Below are 27372 nucleotides of genomic sequence, written 5' to 3' on the forward strand. Positions count from 1 at the left end.
ATCTTGTCTGATGTTGAAGAAATACAAAAGACACATAATATGTTAAAGAAGGAATGATCAAAGAAATCAGTCTTGTCCAATTGGCAGTCACACAGCTGTAAGGCTGAGGATAAGACAGCACTTCTCAAGCTGGAGATTGCAAAATGCATTTTGCAAGGCATCAAGGGAACTGTATAAGAAAATACATCTATAGCCAAATAGTTTTAAATTACTTATCTCTAAATAATAATGACAACTCATTTAACAAAAAAAAAATCCCTGCAATGAAGAAAAAAAATGGGTTTAATAGCATGTGCTTATAACTGTAGCTCCTATACCTTGAGGGCATTATGTTTAGTCCGCAACAGCTGCTGTTTTGTCTTTATTTCCTCACGTTTTTTCTCATCTGTGACTCCCTTTTGAAGTCTGTCGCCCCTTTGCAGCAATTCTTTCACTGTGCTCTCATCCTCTTCACTCTGATTTAAAAAAATAACCAATATAATGTGCATTTTAATCTAGTTATCACTTAAATACTAGTAGATACAGACTATGCTAAAATAATCAAGTAACAGCTACTTGCAGCTGCACACTGATGATCAACTTTCACTTGCTTTCTACAATATATGTAGAGGAATAAAAGTTAAGACAGCACCTGCAAATCTACAGATTTTTGCTATTACATCTTATGCAGCATCGAGGATAACAGCATAAAAAAATTAGAGGCAAAAACTTGAAATATATTTTACTTTCAAACAAAAAGATTAGATATATGTAAAATATTCTAAATCACTGTCAGGAGAGATTGAAATTACCAGTATGCTGGCAGACCATGCAATTACTGACCATTCTGTGTATCATCACATTGAAAACCAACTATTCTAACAGGGCAAATGCTATCAATAAGCATTTTTATGAAGAAGCCACCTATGAATCTATGAATCTTTGAAGCTGAATCTATGTCACAGCTTCTGGCAGTGTCTGAACGATTCAAATCATTGGATGTAAAGAAAGGGAACCAAATATGCTCAGGTAATGGAAACTGCCCTGCCAAACTTGATTCGCCTTGAATTTACCATGACATATACATGGTAAATTCTGTATGCAGCACACAGAGCCTTAAATTTTACTTTTCTGGCATAAAAGAAAAAATGTCTTGTAAACATTCCTTCTAGTACTGATATGCAATAGACATCTTTGAAGAATGCCTTAAAAGTAAATACTGAGTCTTCATATGAGTTTTAAACAAATATATATCTGATCTTGCTGAAGAATCAAGAAAAGAGGGTTCTAAAGATGAATCTCCCTTTTTGCCCAGTCAGAAAAAATAACTCTGGAGAACACACACCACAATCACAATAGTAGCAAAGCACTGCAGTATTTTACTCCTTTTTCCTTTCCCCCCACTCAGTAAATATGAATAAATGGTTTTACGACTTGCAATGATAAAACATAAGTAAAAAAGCTTACCACAGCCACAAAACCGATTTACATTAAGTGCTATAAGCAGATTGGGTAAGAACAAATTGGCAAGTGACATTTCTTTTCATGGGCATTTATTTTTAGTGAATGTATTCTTTCACTATAGTGCCCATTTTGATACATCATTCTAACTTTTCCTGGTCTTCATACTACTAAGGAGATTTTAATATTAATTTCATGTTCTGTAATACTGCTGGCCATGGATAACATTCCTGGTCTGCTCAGTGCTTCATAAGGGACAAGAAATATTTTTTCTGATAAACTAAAAATTAAGTAAGCACAAAAAAATTTAGTTAGAGCTAATTCGGGACTTTTGATTTTATAATATATTAGCATAGCAAAATTTTGCCCAAGTTATATCTAAAGATCCTAATGCAAATATGGGTTTATGATTTTCACTCAGGTTTTTCATCTCCTTGCTTATTTTGCTCAGACTTCCATTTCAACCAAATTACCATATCTTTATTGAAGTCCTCCTCTTTCAGATTCACTCCCTGCTGAATTTCAACCTCCAGTGGTTCAAGCATTTTTTGTATATCGAAGTCAAATTGCTCCAATTCCTTCAAAGGAATGAAGGGCTAAAATGGGAGAAATACAAAGATTATTTACCTTAAAGGACACATTTCATAGTTTTATTACAAACAGAAATGAAGAGAGATATCTGTGCTACCCTGTATGGCTAAAACAATGGTAGACTTTCCATCATATTGAAAAATACCTACACCATACTCAAAACAGTCAAAGATACAGATAAAGATACAAATTTATGTAGAATTTCCATGTAAGTAAACAAAAGAATTTTAAGGTGAGGGAAAAATTAAAAGGAAGAAAATGAAATATATTCTCACATTTGTGCGCAAGAACAAGTCCAAATAAATAGTATTTTTCTAAAAATATAAATGTTTACACTATTTTTTAAATATGGTTTTTCAGAAATTATGGATACAGCAACAGAAGTCCATTCAGATGAAAAAAAACTACTAATAATAATTGAGAAAAAATTAATGCTAATCTGGTTCAATTTTGAAACCATTGTCCTCTCACATAGAATAGTAGAAGTGTGAGATGAATGCTACAATACAAAGGACAGAAAATCTTTGTGTAAGATATTCCCCTAATAGTATTTTGTAACATATTGGAAAAAAGATCAACAATTGTTCAGCTGTTGTTTCAAAAAGCCTCAACAAAAATTCAGGACAAAAAAAAAAGTCAACCTAACGAAATAGACTCAATTCCTCCAAAATAAATCACAGTATACTTATGGAGCTTTAGTTTAGTATGCAGTTTTGAACTCTCCAACAAAGGGCTACTTATTAACAGCAAGGCACCACCTTCTGTCAATCTGACACAAGTGACTCTGAAGAGTTTATGGACACTATATAGTGTATTTATGTGCATTGGAAATGATCAACAGATTTTTTTTTTCTTCTTTCAAAACCTTAAAAGCAAGAAAAAAGAAAATCTCAGTGGTTCTTTCAAAAAATTTAGACTCAAAGGTAATTGATACTTTTTGATGCTCTAAGACCTCTTGGATGTGCTCCTTTCTTGCTGAAGACATAAGCACACTTATCCTAACTAGTTCTCTTTTAATCTTTCTTCTGATATAATTAGTTACTATTATACGCAAAATTTGTAATGAAGACAGAAACAATAAAATTTAATTGTTTAAAACACGAGAGACTGGATGTCAAATGAAATCTGTTCTCAAATGACCTGGAAGATTCAGGGTTAAAAAACCTTAATTGTATCTGGTTGATTATTTTAACAACAGAGATTTTGCACATTTAAAAACAGTAATGAAAATATAATTATGGATAATATTTATAGAGAATAATACTGTGCTCACAAATTTTCATTAAGAGGCTCAGAATTACACTCATCATGCACTTCAGCTGAGTTGGAAATAATAGAAAACTACACAGTAATTTCTTCTCAAATGCTCTGAAGGATATTTTCTAAAGCACTTAAATCTTATTAAAAGACAAACCAACTAATAAAATTGGAATATGAAATTTATAGTCTCTGAAAAAGGCTAAAAACAATAGCAAAGAGGAAAATGGAAAGAAAAATACTAAATGAATTCTAGTAATTGAATGATGTTCAAAGACTACTTGAAAATATTGTCTTATTTCAGTATACTATGAGCATTTTGTTAATTCAGAACATGGCAATTATATACTATCCTTCACTGACTTAATGGATCATTTCTTATTTACTTCACTGTTGTACTGATTATTGTTAGTATTTAAAAAAATATAGCTAACTTGAAGAAAGATGAGAAATTTTTGAAAATAAGTTATGAGAGCTTTCAATTCTCTTGAATTTATGTTTTAATTTTTCACAGAGTGAATAATTTTACCTAAATATGGGGGGAAAAGAGAAAAAAAAAATGCACTTAGGAAGCATACCACCCAATAATAATAATAATTTTCCAGCTCATGAAGCTGAAATCATTAGGAAAGTACAATTACCTACATTATACATGTAGACAAAATAAAGTACCCAGTAATTTGGTCCTTTATCCAAATGAATATAATAAGTCAGTAGAATAGTCAATAACTCAGACCAGTTTTTACCTCTCTATCTGATGCAATACTTATAATAGTAATATCCTTTGTGAATCATATTCTACCTGTGCATTTTCCAAGGTCTGGGAAAAGGTCCCCTAAATTATAATTTACCATTAAAATTTGTGTGCTGTAGTAATTCTTCTCATCTTGCTGGGCACTTCTCTATATCTTAGTGTGGTTCTACCAATTCCAGCCCACCTTGCCTTGAGAACTGGAAGAAAACCTGAGAGAGAAGGCTGCAGGTGGAAGACATTTGCAGGCTGTGTTCTGAAGACTCTTCATCTTCATCAAAATTCATTTTGTCCCTTCTCTGAGTGAGCCCACAACAAGCAGTGCAAACACTGAACATCCTATAACCTATCTACAAGCAGTCCCATTTTCCCTAAGACAAGCAGTAATTTCAGGATAACAATAACAGGATCCCACCAAAGGCTGTGTCAACTCTGCAAGTTTACAACAACATGGAAGTGCAAAGTAAAACTGAGATGGGAATCCAGACTGCAGAGAGCAAGTGTTCAGAGCAAAAACATCAGACAACACAGTTCTTGCAAAGATGTCCTCAGGCTATAGTTTGTACATTTGTAAGAAGTAGGTAAGAAGCTGGAATGGCTGAAGTCCTACTGATGGGCATTAGGAAAAAAAAAAATGTTACCTTTATTCAGAAGATATTATTTTGCTTCAGAAATGAAACGTAAATAAACTCAATTATCCACAAAGATATGCTGGTTAGGCAGGATATTGAGCTCTGCACAGACCCCAGCTACACATGGAAACCATACCTCTTTGCTTATGTCTTTTGCAAAGCTTATTTCCTGCTTTGCCATGGATCCTCTGTGCATTTATTTCCTGTGTTAGTACAGTGACCAGCAATAAGAGTTTAGATCAGGATCCGTGCATTCCCACTATCCCATATACCAACCTGCGTGGCTGCCTCATTTAATCTGCTGAATAGCTTGTCATAATAAGGCAGCAAATACAATGGAGAAAGCAGGTGGCTTATATCCTTCTTCATTCTAATTCAGAAGGCACAACTTGGCTAAAAAATTACCTAATTCACACTGAATTCAGATTTAACAGTCAAGTTGGTTGCACAGATGAGTAGCTGAAGTAAAATTGATATAATCTCTTCCTATATATTTCTATCTCCAGCATTGATGAACTCCAGACTCATAGGAAAAGACTAAATGCACTTGAAGAAAAATTAGCTCTCAAAACCCAATCTATATGAAAAAAAAAGCTACTAATACTTTACAAAGTTAGTGATTTAGTGAAAAAAGGTCATTTTTTGTAAGTTAATGAATAATCTTTGTTACATTCAAATAAAGTCAGTGAATGATTTTAATAGTGAAACAGTGAGAAAAGACCTTAATGCCAAAACCCCCAAATCTTCATAATTAATAAAATTAAATCCTTGTGCTCTAAATTGTTTTCCTTTAAAAGCTTATTATTTGGAGGAACTGTAGCCCACTATGTAGTTGCAAAAGTGCACCTTACACAAACACCACTTTTTATGCATCTCCTTATGGAAGCAAGTCCTCCTACCTTTACACTCTTAATTCTCTGTGATATAGCTGCAAATCGCTGGTTGAGCTCTGAGAGTTTAGGCTCTACTACTTTCCTGCAGTGATCCCCACGGTTTGCCATCAAGTCTCTGGCCTGGTCACGCACAGAGTCCACCTTGGGGTGAATGTCATTCAGCTCAGCCTTTAAGCGCTACAGTCCGTGAGCAAGAGACAGGGCTTGAAGTTAGTAATAAATGCAAAGAGAGAGAAAGAGAGAGAGAGAGAAAGTGTGCAAAGGAATAGGGAGCAAAACCACACAGCAAATTCAGATAATTATGCATGAGTGTGTAAATCCAGTAGAAATACCTTAGATGACATGCCCACGCATAGCCCTCTAATTGATAGGGGGAATGTATCTACATGTCTGTTTTAATATCTCCTAGAGGAAATTAATGGTGATCATTATTTCTAGGCAGATTCTTATCTGCAATAATATTGCAGCATATTTCAGGGTGCACTAAATTATTCTATGCTCCTAAAGCTAGGAAGAGCTGTTAATTCATGTATTATAGAAATGGATATTTAATTGTTGCTTTCATTACTGTTCAGGGTCATAGTTCAGGCAAGTAAAAATGACCAGTTTTAAAAAAAAGTCCTATTTTTTTTTTCCTATAAATCTATCACAAATTTGAAAAAAACAAACCAAGAAAACCCCCGCAAAAACCCGAGATGGCAAAAGCCTTTATCCAATATTAATCTTAACAGAAGAACCCAGTACAGGCAGAGACCAAAAATACATAGCAAGACATTTGGGAATCAGACATACAGTTGGGCATTAAGAATTACATTTTACTGCCTGCATGAAATGCCTTTGTGCAATGCAAACATATAAACAAGTATTGATAATTTTACTTTGTATCTGATGGTGGCAAAATTGTTCATTCATCTACAAAAGCCAGTCTCATAATCCTGCTGAGATCAATGAGGCATTCATTTTGTTCTGCCCTGGAATTTGTAAAATTTCGCTGTAGTACATGGCATCATTATGGCAGTGTCAGCAATACAATTTTGATTTTGATTTGCAAACCCTTACTCAAATATTATGTACTGACCATGGAATTCAATACAAAGTAAAATTTCACATTGACTTCAGAAGAAAAGGAAAAGTCTCTATTGATAATAATTTGGTATTCTTAAATAAGGTATTTAAAATGAAATATTTTAGCATATATATCCATATTACAAGCTGATTTTTCATCAGTTGCTCAAATGATGCACTGGTCAACTATAACCTTCTGCAATACACTAACCCTGATCCTACAGCTAGTTCACCATACAATATTCTTGTCTGTGGCTGATCTAGCCTCAATGTAAGAAATGTTTGTAGAATTAACACAGTTATATGACAGAAATATCATACATATTGGAAAAGGATCACAGAAAAGCAGAAATATAGTTAAAAATGAAGGCGACAAGGAAAAAAAAAAGAGATTTTGTTCAAACAAAACATAACAAAACCTTGTGTTAAAGGAGTATTTTCCAGCAGACATATGTTTAATAAGCTGCTGTTCTACTCACCAGGAAGATCCCAAAAATTATAATAACAATCTGGTTTTATTTCTGAAGGGATATAATTTTGGTAATAGAGAGCAAATTTATTAAGTAATCTACAAGCTGCCAGAGGGTATCTTTATCACAGAAAGGAGAATTTTAATCAATGTGTGATACCTTTTGAAATATGCTAGTTTTGACACAGTCCTTTTTAGAATAAAATTAATGCTTTCTAGAAAATCACATTTTTTACCTTAAGAATTTCCTCTTTTTGCTGGGGTTTTTGTTTGTCAGATTCATCCAAAAGTATTTCAGCACGATACATCCAAGTAGTGACATTAGCTACATTCTGATCAAAAGCCTCCATGTGCTTTTGATATTCCTGTATGTGGAAAAGGTAAATACTGGATACAAAAAATGTAATCAGAACTGAAATAACAGCTGTAGTTATGCCAACTGTGGCAAACATGCACACATTATGACATTATAGAAACTTGTTTATTTAATACAGCAACTTCTTGTTTTGTGAAGGATAGAATCTGTTGTTTGTTTGCTTCACTTTACATGTTACGTTTCTTTAAAAAGACATTCTAGGAGAGACAGAGAGAAGGTTCCAAAGTGACAGGCAGCAGGATGATAAATTCACAGCGAGACACAGGTGTTGGCAGCTCAGTGAGGCTGCTCAGAGGAACAGGAAGCTGTTAGCCAGACCTACTGCAGGTGCAAAGGAGTGTTTCCCAAGAACAAGCTACAGAATTCATTTTGGGAAGACAGTAAATTGTCTGAAACTCAGATGGCCACAAGGATGCACTTGCAAAATCACAATCAGGACTGGGAGCCTTGTATCTAAACCTCTTATGGACATTTCATCTAACTTCTCTGCTTTGAGACTTTGCTTTTTAAAAGCTATCCTAGTTGATATTCTGATAAATCTTCATTTCCCTGCTTCATTTGAAACACTGTGTTTTAGGGTGAGCTTAGTAGAATGTGGCCTATGCATATCCCACACAATACATATGTAGACCACACACCCAAAATCAAAGGTATTACTAGCTCTTTTGGCCCCCAAATGGACCTACCTTTATTTTACACTGTTCTAAAATTAGTAAAAAAATCCTCAATTACCTCTCTTAGACTTTTTTATCATCTTTTTTAGCAAATATTAACCACAGATTCCAAAGCAAAGAGAGAGAGAATGTACAGGAATACATAGCTGTATCAACGTGTAAACTCTATTATATGCTTCTTATAATCAGTTCCACATTAAATCTGTGCACCTACATGATTCTGAATGAAAAGCTTAAGTTTTCCAGATACTTTCACCTGGATACCTTACTCAGCTGAAGAAGCCCTGTAGTGATGCTGTATATTTATTGCCAAAGTATGAGTAATGCAGCCATATAGACTCTAGTGGAGTTCCAACACATCGAGCCATGAAAAGTCATGACAACGGCCAACACACCCTTAAAAATCACTTCTGTTTCTCTGGGGTGAAACTGCATTTCCATGCTCTCAGGAACAGAAACAGCAGGCAAGATTTCCCAAAGCATTCCAACAGCTCAGTGATTAAGATCCTTCTGTAGTTAAGGGTTCAAGCTGTCACCTCTTCATGACAGAATGAATTTGAAGGCAGAATAAAGTTATGTGATTATCTGTCGTTTGAGGCAGCTGAGGAAGAGGCTCCTGAATTGGTATGAAATGTGTATTAGGGATTTAACTGTCTACTGGGCTTAATCCAGTCCCTTTAAGGAATTATCCCCACCCAAACATGCCCTATAAAACTATCCAAAGGAGGATTTTGAAGTTCTGAAAGACCAAATAATAGTCCTTCGGCACCTAAGGTGTGCACCCTGAGAAGAGCTTATGATTTAATTGCCTCTGAAATGAATCAAATTCACACACATCAGAACGACCCTGTGGGCCAAACCAACTTGCAAGTGGAAACTTATTTCCCAATTGTATTATTCCAAACAGAAATGCTAATGCAGCCAAAAGTAGCTGATGTTGTTGGTATCAATACTAAAACTTCCTCAATTTATTTGATTATTTCTTTTGCTTGACTACTGAAGTAGTCTCTGTCCTTGAAACTGCATTTCATTTATTAGGAAGAAATCCCAAACCAACAACAATGCAAGAACTCTTGAGACAGACAGGATTGCAAACTGCTAACAATCGAGATTCTACTCAGTACTCAATCAGATTCTCAAAACGTGCACAATGTACTAAACAACAATCAATTGATTGTCTGTGTACCTGTGTGTTCAATAAGCACAGTCCAAGGCACCAGAAAAAGCACTTCTATACGGCTGGGCATGTACAGCTGGAAACCAACATTTCCTCTGTGTGAAGAAATGCATTTTCCTTACCAGTAAGAGATTGAACCATTCCTCAGCACGGGAAGTTACCGCTTTCCAGTTGCTGTTCAGCAGGCTGAGTTTATCATCCACGAGACTTTCCTTTCCTTTCATCACTGCCTTCAAGTTCTCTCCTAAGTCACTGATGCTCTTAAGCTGGACCTGACGTTTCTCAATCTCCTTCCGCGTTGCCTACACGAGCAGAACAAGAAATAAAATTTCTGGGAATTAAAAATTATCCACATTAGAACATGAAATATTAAATCAGGCAGCAGGTTTATACTAGAACACACAGTCTGGCTTCTCATAGGAGGGGAAGGCATTCTTTGAAGAGCAGCAAATAGAAAACAAATTGTTTCTTTTGAGCTCTGAAAAAAATGTATCTATTCTTCATCTTCTTGCAATAGCTTAATTTTTTTAAAAAAGGGGAATTGTCTTTCATTTCAGTGTTCAAAATATAGTTTTAATACTTAATTATTAAAAATGAATACACATTTTATAATATTTCTATAACAATGTTTAAAGTTACTGTTCATATAATAGATAGTTATCAAATAGCATATAGAGCCTCCATAATAAATGGGACAATAATACAGCATCATTATGACATCTTAAGACAGAAAACTCCATAAGAAATAGTTTGGTGAATATTTTATTACTTTAATATTTGTCAATGCAATATTTTTCAGAAGAAATCATGTTATTTTCTTCCGTTAAACTTGTTTCCTAATTGTAGAAATGCACATTTTCATTACATTCACTTGGTATTTCATTCTGCAAACCAAAACACTAAAATAAGCTATCGCCCATAGCATTTCTAAGCTTGAATGACTACAACACATATGCAGTGCTATAAAGTTAGATTTCCAGCATCTCTTCCCACTGTTATATTACCTTATAGGTCTGATATGTAAGGTTACATAATTTACTCATTATTCATGGCTTAATATATACTGCAACATGCAAGAAGTCTAACAAAAGGAACAAATCGCAACATATTTAGACAACATGTAAAAAAGAAGGTGTTTAAATACTAAACAGTGAGATGACACAGTGCAAAGTACAACAGTCTTGCTGAATACTCAAGGAGAGGCACAAACTCCTTACACTTAATTTACATATAGCCAGTTTTATGAGGGAAATATATCTGAGATCTTTGGCACCTGATAGCAACGATCCAGGCATATAAATCTCTGCATATAAAATAAAACTGCAAGCAGAAACTAAGTATTCCATGATTAATACAAACAGAACTTAGTAGAAAAGGAAGAAGCACTAGTCTTCAGAGACACGAAATTCTCCTAGAAAATTGAATACAGTGAAAAAATCACTTCAAACAAATGGCAAACACAGTACTTCCATCTCAGGATGAATGCTGCTACACAGTAGAACTCCACCTTTATGACCTCCATGTTATCACATCTCTCATGGTCACAGATCAATATAATTTTTTTGATAATATATTGATAGTGAAAGTAGAATGTCCATTTTTTCAATAAAGGCAGTATAAAAGTCTTATTTTTGGTAAAATAGAACCTTAATAGTACCTTCAACTTATTTGGCGTGTCACGCTTAAAGCAGCAGCTCACTTCCTATGCTTAACAGAATTCAGGATCTCATTTTGAATGTTATTTCAGAGAAAAGGTCTTACACTTGTATTTCATGTAAGCATGAGAAATTTTCTGCATTCTATCAATTTTCTAAAATACAGAAGATATGTACTAGAACAAAGGCATTATTGATGCAAATTATTAACAACATACTCTATAATTATAGAATTTGAAAAAGAGAGTTTAAAATTTCAGCAGGTCCTTGTCAGATTAAAGGAAAAACTTGCCCTCTTCTAGTACTGTTTTATCTGTTTCACAGCAGGTGTAAACTGTCATCATGAAAAAAGAATAACACAAAGGATATAATTCACCTTCAACTGAGTATAGAAAATTTTGATCAGATTTATTTATTTTTCTAAACTATTTACTTTCATTTGGAAAAAACTCTCTGAAGTGTATTTACCATGTGTTATGGTTTCTTTTGTATTTTACATTTATGAAAATGTCAACCAATCTTGGGTTGTATAAATAAATATTAATCCCAGATAGTAAACAGATGGATCAATTAAATGTCTATTAAACAAAACCGCTACCCAAAAATCACATGTGTAATTCCCTATGTGTAGGAAATGAGTTATTTCTTTCAAAGTAAAGAAATAATGTAAACTAAAGACTAGGTGCAATAGAACAGTACAGATTTTTAACTCCCTATGTAATTGCAAGTAAGGGAACCAAGGAAATCACACTTCCCCTCACTGCCTTAAAAACCATTGTGCCCTTCAACACAACATTGAAGTGAGAAAAGCATCTTCCTCAGTACTTTAAATCTCCATTATTACAAGTCTTTATGTATAAAATACTCGACCCACTGCATAAAGCTGTAAAACTAGCAGGGTCAGTGGGATTCCATGCTGCATTATCAGCTACGACTCCCTCTGTAGGTTGTGATGTGCACCACGTAAACTTTCACAACTTCAATAAGACATTTTTGGTTTGTTTCTAATTGCATGTCTGCATTATATTCCTAAAAAAATTCCCATTTTTCTCTCAAGTATTACTAGAAAGTGATAGTCTAACATACTTTGTTCAGTGCGATATAACAGACAGCACTGGTAAATTTTCTGTAAGGAAAAACGTTAAAACAACTGCTATTAATTCAACAACATTATATAAAACAAAAAAAGAATTTGTTATGATGCCAGGATTTAACAAGATTATTTCAGTAAAACTCAAGGAGTGGTTTTAAATTCTCCTAATTTTTAAAGAGCAAGTTTGACACAGTCTTGCTGGATTTAAGCTCCCTTCTGGTTGTCATAACATGAAATTGCATTCCAGCTGTGCAGTTTATTTGAAAATATATAAAAAAAGTTGTAGAATTTAAACTACGGAATTAATAGAATTAGCTTTGTAAGTTAAGAATGACATTTAAAACATCTAGCACCTTAAAAAAAATCCCCCAAACACCACCACAATGTATACAATATGAAACATTATCAAATGAAGTGGTGAAAGTCTTCCCAGAAGGACTAGGCAATTTATACGATTTGATTTTGTGTGCTTATCAGGGTGAAAATATGAAACATTAAAATAATACAGAACTTTAGGAGTTGTGAAGACGCTATTTTCCTGATAGAATCATGGCATCTTGGGGAAACAAAAACATGTAAACAAAAGATTGAACTAGACAACCTAACACTGAGCATTCACTTATAGCTGTGAAAATTTATCTGCAATGTTGAACAATTCCAAAACAGATTATATTCATTCTGCTGTTTAGCATTCTAGTGAAGTAATTACATTCACTTTTTTTTTCTTTTTTTTTTTTCTCTAAGACTAGTATATTTATTTATAAAACAAAATATTATTCAAGTGTGTATTGCCTGCTGGAAGAGAAAGGTTCCATAAATACCTCCAGGAAAGATATCTCCAATAAAATATGTATAAAAATGATACAGATTATATTAAGGACACACACACACACACACACACATATATAGCAAACACTTCTTTATATATACCATTATTTAGGATCATACCTCATATCTGCTGGCAGATACAAAAGTTAATTAAGATTATGTGAATCTCTTCCCATTCAAATTTCAGTTATTCAGTTAGACCAAATTCTGAAGTGCCTCTTTGGAAGCAGCTCCTGTATTTCCACTTTTCTGAAGTGCCAGCTATGGCTATTTGGTACAAAATGCCATAATGTAAATTCTCTGACCAAAAAAATTAATTTGTGTGGAATGTTTCCTTTGCTTTTTATGGAACTGCTATTCTTTTCTCACTCATGGCCATAAGAAAAATGTTGCTAGCCTGCTTTAATCAAAACTGGGAGATTACACCACCACAGAACTTCTAGGACTTGAACATTTCCAAGAGAAATGGCATCTAGGTTCCTGGCACCCAGGAAATTAAAGCAATCAGACAGACTGGTGGGACTCTGCATGCAGAGCATGTCTCAGGTGATTAGTTTCTAATCCCCTTTCCAGAAACATCAGAATGGGGAGAAGCAGAACCTGAGCTTGCCTCACACCAGTTTCATCCATCAAAACCTCAGGGAAGGAGCTGCAGTACAAAATAGAAGTTCTGTTTAAAAAACAACTTTGGATGGGTTGAAATCTGTGCAGAAGGCAAATCATGCTGTAGTGTGAAAAGTCATAGGGATGAGCTTTGCTGAGAATTTATAAGTGGTTTGTAGCTGAATACAATAATATTTTATCTACTTTACATATGGATCCATAGTTTGACAGGATGAATCATGTTAGAACAAATAATTGCAGTTCCCTATGCAGATATTTACAATTTGAGTGGTGTTCACAGTTCTTTCCCTGATCCTACTGTGCTGTGACATACTCTTAATCTTTCAGTTTACTAAAATATACTTACAGGGGTTTTTGTTATAACTGTTTTGCTTTGTTTTTACTTGATTGTTTCAGTTTACTGTGATGGTTTGTGTACAACCCTCTCTTCACCAAATACCAACTAGAAATTAATTATGTTTGAAAACAGGAGTTACATAGAAATGGGGTTTTTGGTGGTTTTTGTGGTATTATTAGTATTATTATTATGTCGGTTCCGTTTATTTTTCTGAAGATGTGGTAAAAAGAGTTTCTGAGCTATATTTTATAATGATAAAACTACCATGTACCAAGATCAAGTAATGATTTTTTTTCGAACAAAACAGAATTGTAAGTAAATGCAGGGGATACTATATTTAGCTGTGACAGTGATTAACAAATGTAGATTGAAAAACACAAAAACAATGAATGTAGGAAGAACAGTTCTGTGTGCCAGTGCACTGCCTGTGTGCTGTGGATTACTTGAAAATACCCTTTGCAATTTAAATCTTTCTAAAAGAAATTAGGTGGCTCAACTCTCACAGGTGGGATTGCAGAATTAATCAGAAGCTGACATTATGGTCTTCTCAGTGGTTGATTATACATATTTATTTGTTTATTTACAGCACACCTTTTATTTTTATTGCATTTTGGCCAGTGACTATGAATCAGTTGACACAATTTACAGTTTGTCTTCTTTTATGGATATTACTGACAGGAAATATGTTGCTAAATGTAATGCTAAGTACTTCAAGTCAACTTTATACTCACTGGTATTACACACTGTGTTAAAAAATCAGATTAAAGCATTGGCAGAGTCATACTGCTGATAGTAGGGAGTGATACAGAATTTTCCTGGTAATACCATCTGCCATTTCCTTTTTAAGAACATGGTTTCCTGGCAATCTAATTCTTATCAGTCCAGTTCCTGATTAAAAGACAAATAAACCCTGCAGTTGTTAATGTCTTCAGTGATAAATATGTTCACTAAATCAGACTTCTAATTATAAATGGATTTCTAATATACAATGTTTAATTCCTATCTTTCCACCCGCATGTAATTTTTCTTATCTATTATAACAGAGCTGAATTCAAATAGAAAGATTTAGCTTGTCTTTACTGAGCAGAAAGGCAGGATTTACAGTCTTCAGTATATTGCCCATCTCATTTCACATAACTCAGCCAAGTTTTTGTTCCATTTCTTGAAAAATTCTACACAGGAACAAATAACACATTTCCATTGATGTCCAGATTAATGCTATCTTTCATTAGCTTCATTTCCTATTCAAGATGGACATTCCTTTTTACTTCTAGGTGTTTATACCTTGAAGACAATGTTCAAATGTATGATTTCTTTTATTGTCAACTCTATAATTATCTTTGTAACCCTCTGAGTTCTTTTCACTTTTAAGAAGACCTGGGTGCTGAAAATGAATTAGAAATAAGTGCACTAATAAATATAACTGCTTCCTTGTCCTGTAAAGAAAAAAGATTATTAGCTCTCTGCTTAGATATATTGACAGCAGCAGACATCCAATTTTCAGTTCATTTGCACTATTGAATTCTCCTCTCTCCCTCTCCATTTTCCATCTTAGTTTTTCTGCAGACTTTTGTCACAATGGGAATCTGCTGGGCTTAATTCATCTCCCAGTGCATTTCATTAGATTGGTTACTGTCTTTGGCAGCCTACTTACCCAGGAAGTCCAAAGCCCAAAGCTGTGACATTAATCAGGTACTATGAGGCTCTGGTTCTGGGGACTAAATTATTGATGTACAATTTTGTGTGATGCCTCAATGAAATCCACAAAGGAGTATCAGCATGGTATTTATTTATGAAGTCCCCACAAGAATTTTAAAGCGTCCAGGATAAAATGCAGCACTGTCTCTTAGTGGGAGCAGATTCTTTAGGAAAAAGCATAATCCACATAATTTCTGCAAATATTTACACTTGTAAGTCTAATATTTGCCTCATATACTACCTGTTGGATTGTTCCACATTAAAGGTCTGCTTATATATATGTGAATATTTGTTTATATTTCCTAAAAGGCAATCTTAAAATGGAATTTTGAAAACCACTCAGTACATACATATTTTGCCAAGAGCCAGCTGCTCTCACCCAAAATTGTTTGTTTGTTCTTTTTTTAGTGATGAACTGAGTGAAGGGGAAGAGCTGAGGTAACAAATGAATTTTGATTGTAGTGAAGGCTTTAGGGAGTGTTTGAAGCCAAAATATCCTTTTTACCAATTTTTCCTTCAAAGTTTTATGTATCAATTCCCTGTGAGGATTTACAATACTCAACGGCACTCTTTAAGATTAGAAGTTGGAGTGGTTCCTGTCTGATATATTTTTTCATGTTAATAGTTCTTATTTTAATTAGCCCTTATTACCTTTTCTGGTTGTCTTCAGATAAAAATACGTTGTACTTGTTGTAGCAAGCTTAAGACATAACAAAGGCTTCCCACTGTGCAGCTGCACAAATCATCAGGTTTTAGCTCCTAATTATGCAATTTCTGAAGCATTAAGGTTCATATCTAACAATAAAATGATATTAAGGACAAATTGTTCTCTTTAAACACCTGAGAAGCTACATACATCTAGATCAACAAGAACGTGTAGTGCACGTTTCTGTTTCAGTAGAAGTTTACTGTGTAGTCGCCACTGAAGATTATTTTTATTTTACTGGGTGAATGGCCTAACTACCTAGCAGGTTTGTTTGGGGATGCTAAAACATGAAGATTTTCTAATCTTGTCTCTTAAAAATCTGGCATTTGTCCTTCGTTATGGGTGCTAAAGAGTTACTGGAAAGCTGCATAGCAGAGAAGAAATTGGGGGTGTTGGTTGACAGGTATGAACATGAGCCAGGTGTGCCCAGGGGGCCAGGAAGGCCAATGGCACCTGGCCTGGATCAGCAATAGTGTGGCAGCAGGAGCAGGGCAGGGATTGTCCCCCTGTGCTCAGCACTGGTGAGGCCACACCTCAAACCCTGTGTGCAGTTTTGGGCACCTCACTACAAGAGAGGCATTGAGGGGCTGGAGTGAGTCCAGAGAAGGGCAGTGGAGCTGGGGAGGGTCTGGAGGGTCAGTTCATTCTCATCTGGAGGATGTTCAAGCTGGTTAAGCATCGGAATGGGATGTCCAGGGAAGTGGCAGAGTCACCATCCCTGGAGGTGTTGCAGAAACAACTGGACATGGCACTTAGTGCTGTGGTTAATTGCCATGGTGGTGTTCGGCTAAAGGTGCAACTCCAAGATTTTGCTCTTTTCCAGCAACCACGATTCTATGATTCCAAGATCAAATTATCAGTCCAAAGAAATGAGAGGAACTGCACAAAATTTACTGCATGAAGAGCAGCAAGTGAAAATGAAAAAACATCAGGCAACAACAAGAGAGAGCAATGGGAGTTGCAGGGATTTAGATTTTGATTTGAAAGTAAAAACTGCAGTAGTCAAAGCAGTAATTGTAAGTTAGTAAGAGAGAAAGTTGATATTTTTGGATATCACTTTTAAAATACTGTCATTCTTAGAGACTGATAACCAAAAAAAAAAAAAAAGAACTCGAAACCTAACAAAAGATCTGCAAACTGTTTTGTTAAATTATTGTTATTCTAGTATTTTTATTCTAGTATTGTTATTAGTTTGTAAATTCTCAATACATTTTAAGGCTAAAGACCCTTTATCAAGCTCAGAAACTTGAAAGGGTTAGCTAAAAAGAAAAAATAACCCACAAAACAAATTTTACTTGAGTGCCTTGAATCTTCAATGCCATTAAAAAAATTAGGAAGATTACCTGTGTATAATTCATGACTATTTCTATAATGTATAGTGAAACTAGTAAAGGGTTTAGAATATTTCTCCCATTAAACAAAGCAGAAGTGACTTTTTTCCAGAAACCCCCAGTACTGTTTAAGGAGATTTTTCTTGTTTTTGAAATTGCATAGAAACACTTGTTCAAAATGATGCTGGCTGCACACAGGTATTTGAAATTTTGAAGCTTCAGATAATGTTAGAGAATGGCGTACTCTAAAATGCAGATTTTGGTATACTTGAATAATGATGACTTGGTTTGTTTATGTCCTCAGCTAGACTGGATTTCTATTTCATGTGCAGAAAATGAAATAGAGTAGCTAGTGTTGAGTGATAACACACTAAGTTTTAACATCACAAAGAAATACTCTGTTTTATACAGATCTCTTTATTTTTCAAACTAAACTGTGATTTTGAGTAAAGTTTTGATTTAGGCTTTGAGTTTTAACCTGAAAGATGAGTTCAAGATGAAGTCTCATGGAAGTAGGAAGCCCCCAGAATGCAAAGGACAAATCTAAGAGTAAGAAAACAAATATCCTGGCTGCTGTCTGAACTTGTGGAATATATAGTGGTTTGCCATCTTTAATCTTTCATCTACTATTTAACACCTTTCTAACCATGAGTAGGATGGTGTAAGAGATCTCTATTTTACATGGATACTGGGTGGTTGATTTATAGTACTCTAAGAAATTAAATTCTAACTTAAAATTCATCTCAGTGAAGATTATTGGAATGTGAAGGTGAATTATGCAATTGATCTCTGCAAAGACAAGTCGTTTAAACTTTTCTGAGCATTAATGCTAAGGTGAGACAATGCCAAAACATTTACGAAGTTCCACCAACTAAAACGCTATACTTTTAAATTCTTTTTCTTTATCACGAAATAAATCTATGTCTCTGTAATATTCACATGTGTGTGTTGCATTGTTACCTTGCCCCAGGCAATTTCAGCATCCAAATTGCTCGGCATGCCCTGGGCAGCCGATCTCTTTGTCAGTTCTGCGTCTGTCGCTGCCAGCCACTCTGTCAGAGCATTGATCTCTTTCCGTAGTTTCCGGGACAATTTCAAGCATTTCTCTAACTCTTGCTTTTTTTCTGTCACCTGCAGGAAGAAAACTTGTGGTTATTAACCCTTCAGTGAAACAGGTATGATGGTTTTTGTATAATGTTTTCTGTAGGCTACTTTTCTATAGAAACTAGACTTCGGATTCCACAGGTGAAATTGCACTTTTAGGATAGGTATGTCTTGATTTGTTCTCTCAGTATCAGTAATTTTGCTGCTAGAATGTAAACACCTACAAGAAAATTATGTGTATAAAGACGCATTGAGTTTGAACCAGTAACAAAGCTCCAAAAACTTCCTCCTCTATTTTAAAGTCTTGCACAGCAAATTAATTTGGAACAACTGAACTAACAGGCCTTCCTTGAGACATAAAATAGATGTCAAAGCACTTCACTGGGCATATTTTAATATAGGTGGCCATATAGGAGCTGGGATTCCTCAAGGTTTTTTTCTATGTAGCTAAGCTACATGGAAGAAAAGAAATACCAGTCAAAGAAAGCCTCAAATCTTGAAACACAAATGTCAAACTAAAGCAGCACATTTAACTTTAAGATTTAATTTTCTGAATGTTTTGGATGTGAAGTACTAGGGATGATCTCTGCTTTAGTTGTAAAGTTCTTTTAAACTTGGTACATGGTACCTGGAAGGAAGGCTGAGTATTTCTGCTGTCTTGACTGTCTCACACTGGGTTTTGAAAGAACAGAGCAAATAAAACCTTTCTTGCAAACCCATAAGTCTCTTCATGGAGAGGAAGAAAAGAGTAAATTAAGAGCTCCTAGATGGGAAACTACACTACAATAGGCATTAGGTAACTAGTAGCAGAAAATACAAATTAATAAATTATGCTGTGATGAAGTTAAAAAAAAAATCAGAGAAGGAGAACTAAAAGTGTCCCATAGATCACTAATATTTAAAATAAATTCCTAATTAGCTTGAATGTCAAATAGTAATCAAGTTAAGACTGTAGCCACTGATTTGTCCTTAAATATTTTTATGTAGAAAAAAAAAACTTTCTAGGTGGTAGAAAACTCGTATCAGCAGCTACTAAAACTATTTTGAACTGTGCCACTAAGAACAAGTAGTGGCACAATGATAAAATTGATTCGCCGACCGACTGCCAAGGAGTATTTGAGGTTTTAAAATGTAATAGGATGTTACAAGATGTACATGGCTTTTGCTATCCCTGAGTAAGGAGATGAGATTTGCCTAGGGAATAAGCTATAAAGTGTTCCTGATAATTTATTATCACTCTGTAGAGGCTTACTACTGAAATCTCATAACATTTTTCACTGAATATGCTTTATGTGCTTTCTTGCATGCCAAATTTATTAAATGAGACCACAGAACTTACAGTCAGGCCAAGAGGTAAATCCCTGGGAAGGACCATAAAATTCAGCTTTTTAGAGCTCCATTCACACATGGAGCCAGGTTTTCCATCTCTTCTTCTGAAGAGTGTAATAGGAATTGTAAATAACATTACTTAGCAGCAATACAATACAAAGTGCACTACCCTGAGCTTGATTGCCTGTTTAAGAATTTTAAACACCTGGTATATTATAAAATGAAGTTACTGATCCTTGTCAGAACAGAGAGAGAATATTTGTGTTACTATATACATCTCTAGCATGTGTTTATTATATAAATAATAAAGCAATATCTCCAAATACATTACATATATCCAGAGGTTACTGATTAATCAGTTTGTTAGTACTTCAAATGTAAGGATGTATTTTCTCCAGGAAAAATAGGAAACAGTGCCCTCTAAAGGCGTTTTAGATCAAAAATGTGATTGTGAGTTACTTTATATGCGAGGGGGCCTCTTGAAACTACCTAGAAAATCACACAGGTGAATTTATGCTTGAAGATGTGTTTTTCCCTCAGACGGTATATTTCAGTCTTGAGACTTACTATTAGTTATAAATATTGCTAGTTTTCTCTTAAAAAGTCTTTTTCTCAATGCAATCAATTAGTGCTGATAATGGTTATTCAAGTCTTTTATTTCTATATATCTGGACTTCTGTGACTTTCTCTTAAGCTGTTAATTATCATTCTCTGTAAAAGTAAATGTGAGAAATTCCATCTAGGGCAGCACAGCTAAGCCCAGCACTGCAAATTTTTGAAACACATCAATATGCAATATGGCTCACTTGAAGTCACTAATGGCTCCCTAATGGCACATTTTTATCCCTTCATTAGATAAGAGAGGTTTCGTACAATAATGGCACCTGTTTGCCGTTAAGTTAAACATAATGCAGGAAATGCCACAGTTCTTTCTAAAATAATGGAGAGCTCAAACATATTATCCAATCCCAAATGACAGCTATCCACACCTACTGAATAAGACTCCAGTTTTCCTGAGACTCAGAAGATTGATGTCTCTTAATACCTTTACTTTCTAGCAAGAGAGAACTGTTTTAATTCAGATTCCCTAATGAGTATTATCTCTGTCAAAAGTAACATAACTCTTACTGTTTTATCATAAGGTAGTCACCAGGGCTTGATTCTCATTATCTGTTTAAACCACATACTGGCTCTCAGTATTACCATGGCTCATCTTCCTAGATATTAATAACTTATGATTTGAATAATTTATAAAATTAAAAATTAAGAATTAGCTGCCTGTCCCATTTTGTGTTTTTCAGGTGTATAACTTTTAGAACTAAACAGGCAGGTATGATCTGTCTTTCACAATTTTCAATCATCCAGTCACAGCATCAAATTCACTCTAATCCTAGAGTTTTCAAAAGTTCTTTGAATAGTTCTAAAGAGGGAAAGAAAAAAAAAAAGGGAAAGTAATGAAGGATATTTGTTAACTGAATTATTTAAATGAAGTCTTCTTTAGGACAATGCCACAATGCCTCTTCTGAGTCTTATTAATATTGGCTAAGAGCCTGTCCATCCTACTTTGTTTAGTTGACTTTAGGGAAAATTAAGTAAACAAAATAGTTTCCCATTGGGAAGTGACTTTCATATTAAGATAGAGTGAAAATGCAAGTCAGAGTTCTTGACATTTAAATCACGGAATAGTTATGACAAAAACTGACCACATGCAAGTGCAGAAGTCACAAAGCACAGTGGTACCCAAGTGCCTCTTGAGGAAAGCTTCAGTGGCAAGAGGTTTTTGTTCAACAGATTTTTGAACAGCAAGAAATGGAAATTTTATACTTTAAGATCTGTACAGTCAGAGGCAGAAGTTATTTAAAAGATAGAATTTTTTTTTACGAAGCAACTCAAGAAGTAAATCTTGATCTAAGTAATTTCCTAATCTGAAATGACTCTTTGAGGCATCAGAATGAAACAACATGCTTCATGTGAATTCAAAATCAATTAACTAGAAGAAAAAAAATTACAATATTAAAAAAGTAAAATATTAAAATATGTAAAAGATAAAGTTTAAATATTATATAAAATATTTAAAAAGTAAAATGTTTAATTGCAATAAAGAATTTTCTTTTCCTAGGTGGTTTCTTCAGAGCACCTGAATAGCTTTGCTGCTGATTGGCTTTGCCTCCATTCCCTCTTTCCCACTGGAATAATCTTGAAAGGAACCAGTAAAAAACCCCATTTACTTACCACACCGAGGTTCCTTTTCACTTTGGCAGTACATGATTTTCTATTAAAAACACAGAACTTACCTTTGCACCCAATTCATTATATTGCAGCTTCAAAGCTGTAAGCCTTTCATCCAGTTCCTTTGGGTTCTCCGTCTGCTGCTTCTGAACAATCTGCCTCCCAGTTTTTATCACTGTTTCCACTTCAGACTTCACCTCACTCAGGTTTTTATATAATTTCTAATCAAATAGAAATAAAAAAGTGAACCACCACCATTAAAACATGAAAACTAGAAAAGCCCATTGGAAGAATTCAGATTCCAAATGGACAAATTCAGAACAGCCCACCTTTGCAAACAGTGACCTCAAAGACACGTCACTAAAACCAGCGTTAGAAATGTTATACATGAGAAAGAACCATCATTATTAATTGTTTAGGCTGTGACAGAGGTTGTTTTCAAGCTTAGATAATGCAGTATTTAAAACAACAACAGATGTCTTCTGTCAATTCATACAGACTGTTGGATGTATTTGAAGTACAGAGAGCTACTACTTTTTAAAGTCTGTCATTTTTTCACACTGCTAAATCTAGAGACTGGAAGGATAGAGGATTAAAAAGTAAAAAAAATAGGTGAACCTATAAATACTACTATATTTACTTAAAGTAGTATATATATAGTCCAACTCCTTTCTAGGTACTTAAATGATGATTTTCTTCATTCCTGAAAACCTGCCAACAAATTAAGGAGCTGTTGTCTGATGCACATTGTCTAAATTCTGATGATATACTACAACTAGATTTTGAAAAACAGAAACATTTGGAGAATCCTTGTAGTTAAAAATACTCTAAAATCACTGTAAGTCTTCCACAAAACACATCAGGGCTGCAAAAGTCAGCTGCTGAGTGAAGACACTTTAATTCAGTACAGAGCTTCTAACTACCACATCATTCTAATAGGAATGCTATTCTCACAAGAATATGAATTTAAGAGCAATTTCATTTAACAAAAGCAAAAGATGTAAGGCAATAACATTAACTTGTCCCATGCTTATTTTTAAAATTAAAATTCATTCTACATTTACATCTGAAAGAGGTTGGAAGGGGGAAATCTTCAGGCATACCATTGCCCCAGGAAAAAAAAAAAATAAAAAACCCTCAAACAACTCCCAACAAACAAACAAAAGCTGAACAACAACAGCAAAAAAATTGACCAGCTACTTTTGCTGTTATAATCTTCTTTTTATGATCATCAAGAACACAATGTTTAACTTTTTTTCCCTTCAAGGGTAAAGGGGAGCAGGATTATAGTGATATTAAAGAGATACATACAGATTTTCCTCTTATTCTTTAGGACATATTCAGGTCATCTTTTGCTCTTGAACTGAAAGAAAGCCATAGCATGCCATCTCATGGAAGTTTTAATATATGGTTTTCCATTATGCTTTGTGTTTCCTGGCTAGAATAGACTTTTGTTATGTAACACCTATTTTGGTTATGTCACAGAGTTCCATGTCTGTAGAATATTGTGGAAAATTGAGCCAATACGGGGAGATAAATTCAATTGCAGGACAAGAACTGGGAATTAGAAGGGGATCCTAACTGGCATTCTCACATAGTCAAAGTGCCTGTCTGGAGTTCTGAAGGGGAGTTTGGTTGTTTTTCTGATTTTTTTTTTTTGTTTGGGCTTTGGATTTTTTTTGTGTAACTGATACTTTGTTTCTTATCTGAATTAAGGACAATAATCTCTGATTTTAACTTTCTCTGCATAAAATCGATAGAAAGACAGCATCTTAAATATTCACCATGCAATGATCCAGCTGTGATTGTACTACTTCCTGCTCAACACTCTTCATCTCCAGCTTGGGCACCTGCAATTTCACTTCATCTAAAATTCTTTTGCATTCTTGGAGACGCTGTTCAAAGTTGGCTGGCTTCTGAAACAACCGAAACTTCACGGACACATCCTGCAGCTTTTTCTGAAAAGTAAACATGGGTGAGTAGGAAATATGAAATCAAATCAATTCTGAAGACAAGTTTTAGTCCTGTTACAGATTATTTAGAAAACATTGCTAGTCAGCAATTTCTTATTAAAAGCATATAAAACTTTTTGGGAAAACGCCAGTGGCAGAGGATCCTGGGTCTTTACTGGATGATAAAAATTCTTCCATCATCCAGGGCACTGGATGCAGCAGAGCCTGTGGCAAGAGAGCCCGTACACACACATAAAGAAAGGGGGAAGTTTTGCAATTTTCAGTATGCAAAATGTTCAGGGGCATGGGGAGAAGACAGATTTAATGGCTTGAGGATAAGCCATCCACATTGCAGAGTGAATGCTCTTCAACTCTATCATTTGCTGCTTCTTGGTATGAGGAATGAATCTTTTAGTCCTTCAAAGAAACCTAAATAAAGTGGCTTGGCTGTAAGTAGGTCTAGCACAAGCACCAAGATTTAGAGTATAAAATTGATTATATTTCAATTTTTAAAAAGCCTAACCTAGAGTAAAAAGAAAGCAATTTGAAGGCTGAAAAAAAAATTTGTGACAATCTTGGCTTCTAATTTCACCATTTTCACAATTTTCCATCTTTGTGCATTAAACTGCTTGCTGACATGATCCCTAGCTCATGGGGAGAGGAAATAATTAAAAATAAAGAAAAGGAATTTTAATTATCTACTTGAAAAAGAACTAATTTCTTCTATGGAACTACAGAGCAAAGCATTATTGAATAAGTTTTTCAACTGTCTGGGGAACAAAAAAAATAAATAATAAATGTCACTAAGGAATAGCTAAGTAATTAAATAGGAGCTCATCATCTGCAAACACACTTCTGCTTTTTTTATCTTCAAATCCTGGACACTTTATTCCACTACAGTGTGTTCTGTGGACATACAGATTTGAGTAAAAACAGTAACAAGGCATAGAATTGGTCTATACATAGGCATTGGCAAAAACCCTTCCCACACCTGTCAGATTTCTGAAAAGGAGGCAGGAATCATGAGGAGCAGACGACCTGGGGTACCACAGAAAAGTGTGTAAATATCCAGCAGCTCCTTCCAACAACTTTCTTCTTTAAACACTTTTTATGAAATTCAGATCCAATGAGATAAGAAAGAAAGTTTGTCAACAAACAAGTGGACAACTGAATAAAAATAAGGAACAAGGCTGGGAATAAGAGATCTTATTTTTTTTTCAGTGTGTTTGCATACACTAATTTGTATGTAATTAGTTTTTTATTCTCTTCAATTTTATGAAGATCAAATCCCGTGAGAATTTTGCATTCCCACATCTGTATCAGTTACCATTTGTGTTGGCCAATACATTAAAAGTTATTTAGGAAGAGAGAGAATGACAATATTAATAGCAGAGAAAATTAAAGCCATTTGTGAAGATCCACTGAAGGATTGAAAAGTAGTGAGGATCTGTAAGGGGAAAACAAACTTGATATACAAGTGGGATCTAAATTATCTTTTAGCACTCTTACTCGAGCTGTCCCAGATAACAGTAAAAGTTATATTATATACCTATCTTTATCAGCAATAGTTTTAAAATAATATCATCTCAACTCTTAAAAGCATCAAAACAAGCAAAGTGGATATTTGGAACATAAATAAAACTAAAATGTTTTGTACCTGTCACAGCCTACAAGTCATTGTATAAAGCCGTCTTGTACCTGAATAATGTGTTCAATTTTGATCACTGCTTCAAAACGTCATTTTTAAAATAGAAAATTTATAAAGAATGACAGGAAAATGAAAGCTGTTTATCTAAAAGTCTCAGTATGCTTTACAAATTAGCCAGTCTAGAAAAGAGTCAATTGAGGATGTATTCCAAATGTTGATCAGAAAAGCATTCAGTATAGAATTTCAAAAAATAACCATTCATTAGAAAAGATTTTACTTCTAACACTTCTCAGTCTGTTAGGACTAACTAGATACTATATTACTATGACAGAAATAGATTTTTATTTTCCTAATCATATTTTTCCCCTTAAATTTAAAAATCAGAACTTAATTCTCAGCCTACAATAATCTAAAAAGCCAGGATAAAGTTGGCCACAATTATCAGTTGTTTCAAAATCCCAATGCATTTATTTATTTTCATAGTTATTTACTTTCTGCCCAGGTAATTAAATTAATTATCTACTAATTATCTACTTTCTTTCAGGTAATTGAAATAATAATGGAATAAATATCAAATCAGAAATATTACTTCATGAAAATTTAAAAAAAAGAGCAAATAATTTATTTATAAGTGAGAATGCTCTTCAGAAAATAATAAATGAAGACTGATCTCATGACGTGTTTTATCAGTAAAGGTGGCATAATGATGGAAAGGAATTCAGTGAGAGTTCAGTGGCCTAAAATTCAATATAGTCATAAATAAGTGTAACAAAGGGCTCAGCTTCTACCTGCTTTGTTAGTTGTTATTTACATTATGCATGCAAATGACTACATTTTGTTTATATTTTATCTAATGTTAGCAAAACAGTGTCTCAAGATGACTTCCACCAATTTTTCTAAACTCAAAGTGTTGCACATCATCAACTAGAGCAACTTTACAAGGAAAAAAATGTCTGCACAGAGGTGGATTAATAAAAAAGACACCCAGAAAGGGTTGTGCTCCCTTGCTTGTTGTTGAATTCACAAACATTTATTTACACAGTCATCTGATGCCTGCATTTCACTGCTGAAATATAGGCAACTTCACAGCTGCCATGGAGACCATCAGAAGATTAGTATGAAGAAAGGCAGAAAAATGGGGAAGCATAAATATTCTCAACAAAGAAATCTAGTCCTGTATATTAGATGAAACATTAAAAAATCAATTTGTTAATTTCAAATTAGTTAACTGCTAAAAAGCAATTAATGATACTTATAATAAAAATTAAAACCCAAATGGAAGTGCTTAGAAATACTGGGATGAATCAAAAAATGATAATAATTGAATTGTCTTTCTAATGAATGATGATAATTTGTTTTGCCACCTACAGAAAAAATCCCAACAAAAACATAACGAAAAACAAATCAGCAAAGTAGTCAAGAACCTATCATTAATGGGTAAAAATGTGCATTTTTCTCTGTTGTTTATTAAGTCTTCTTCATTTTCAAGCAGGTCTTTCTGTGTCTATTAGGC

The 27372-nt window shown here is 34.3% G+C and overlaps 1 protein-coding gene across 15 annotated transcripts in view; it reads right to left on the minus strand.

Annotated features, from left to right (window-relative positions):
• Positions 1-27372, minus strand: part of DMD (dystrophin) — a 1142416-nt gene that overhangs the window by 592720 nt on the left and 522324 nt on the right. For 12 of the 15 annotated variants that reach the window (XM_088160350.1, XM_088160356.1, XM_088160354.1 and 9 more), the window contains 8 exons: positions 24044-24217; positions 22325-22480; positions 18558-18728; positions 9448-9627; positions 7335-7463; positions 5571-5741; positions 1914-2036; positions 318-455 (listed from right to left, as the gene is read on the minus strand). In XM_088160350.1, the coding sequence (XP_088016476.1) occupies positions 318-455; positions 1914-2036; positions 5571-5741; positions 7335-7463; positions 9448-9627; positions 18558-18728; positions 22325-22480; positions 24044-24217 (1242 nt within the window). Of the gene's footprint in view, positions 1-317; positions 456-1913; positions 2037-5570; positions 5768-7334; positions 7464-9447; positions 9628-18557; positions 18729-22324; positions 22481-24043; positions 24218-27372 lie in introns of those variants that run through there. The other 3 variants (XM_088160358.1, XM_088160362.1, XM_088160363.1) reach the window with 3 other exon arrangements.

Source organism: Sturnus vulgaris, chromosome 2 (genome assembly GCF_052056855.1).
Source record: "Sturnus vulgaris isolate bStuVul1 chromosome 2, bStuVul1.hap1, whole genome shotgun sequence".
NCBI classification, from domain to species: Eukaryota; Metazoa; Chordata; class Aves; order Passeriformes; family Sturnidae; genus Sturnus; species Sturnus vulgaris.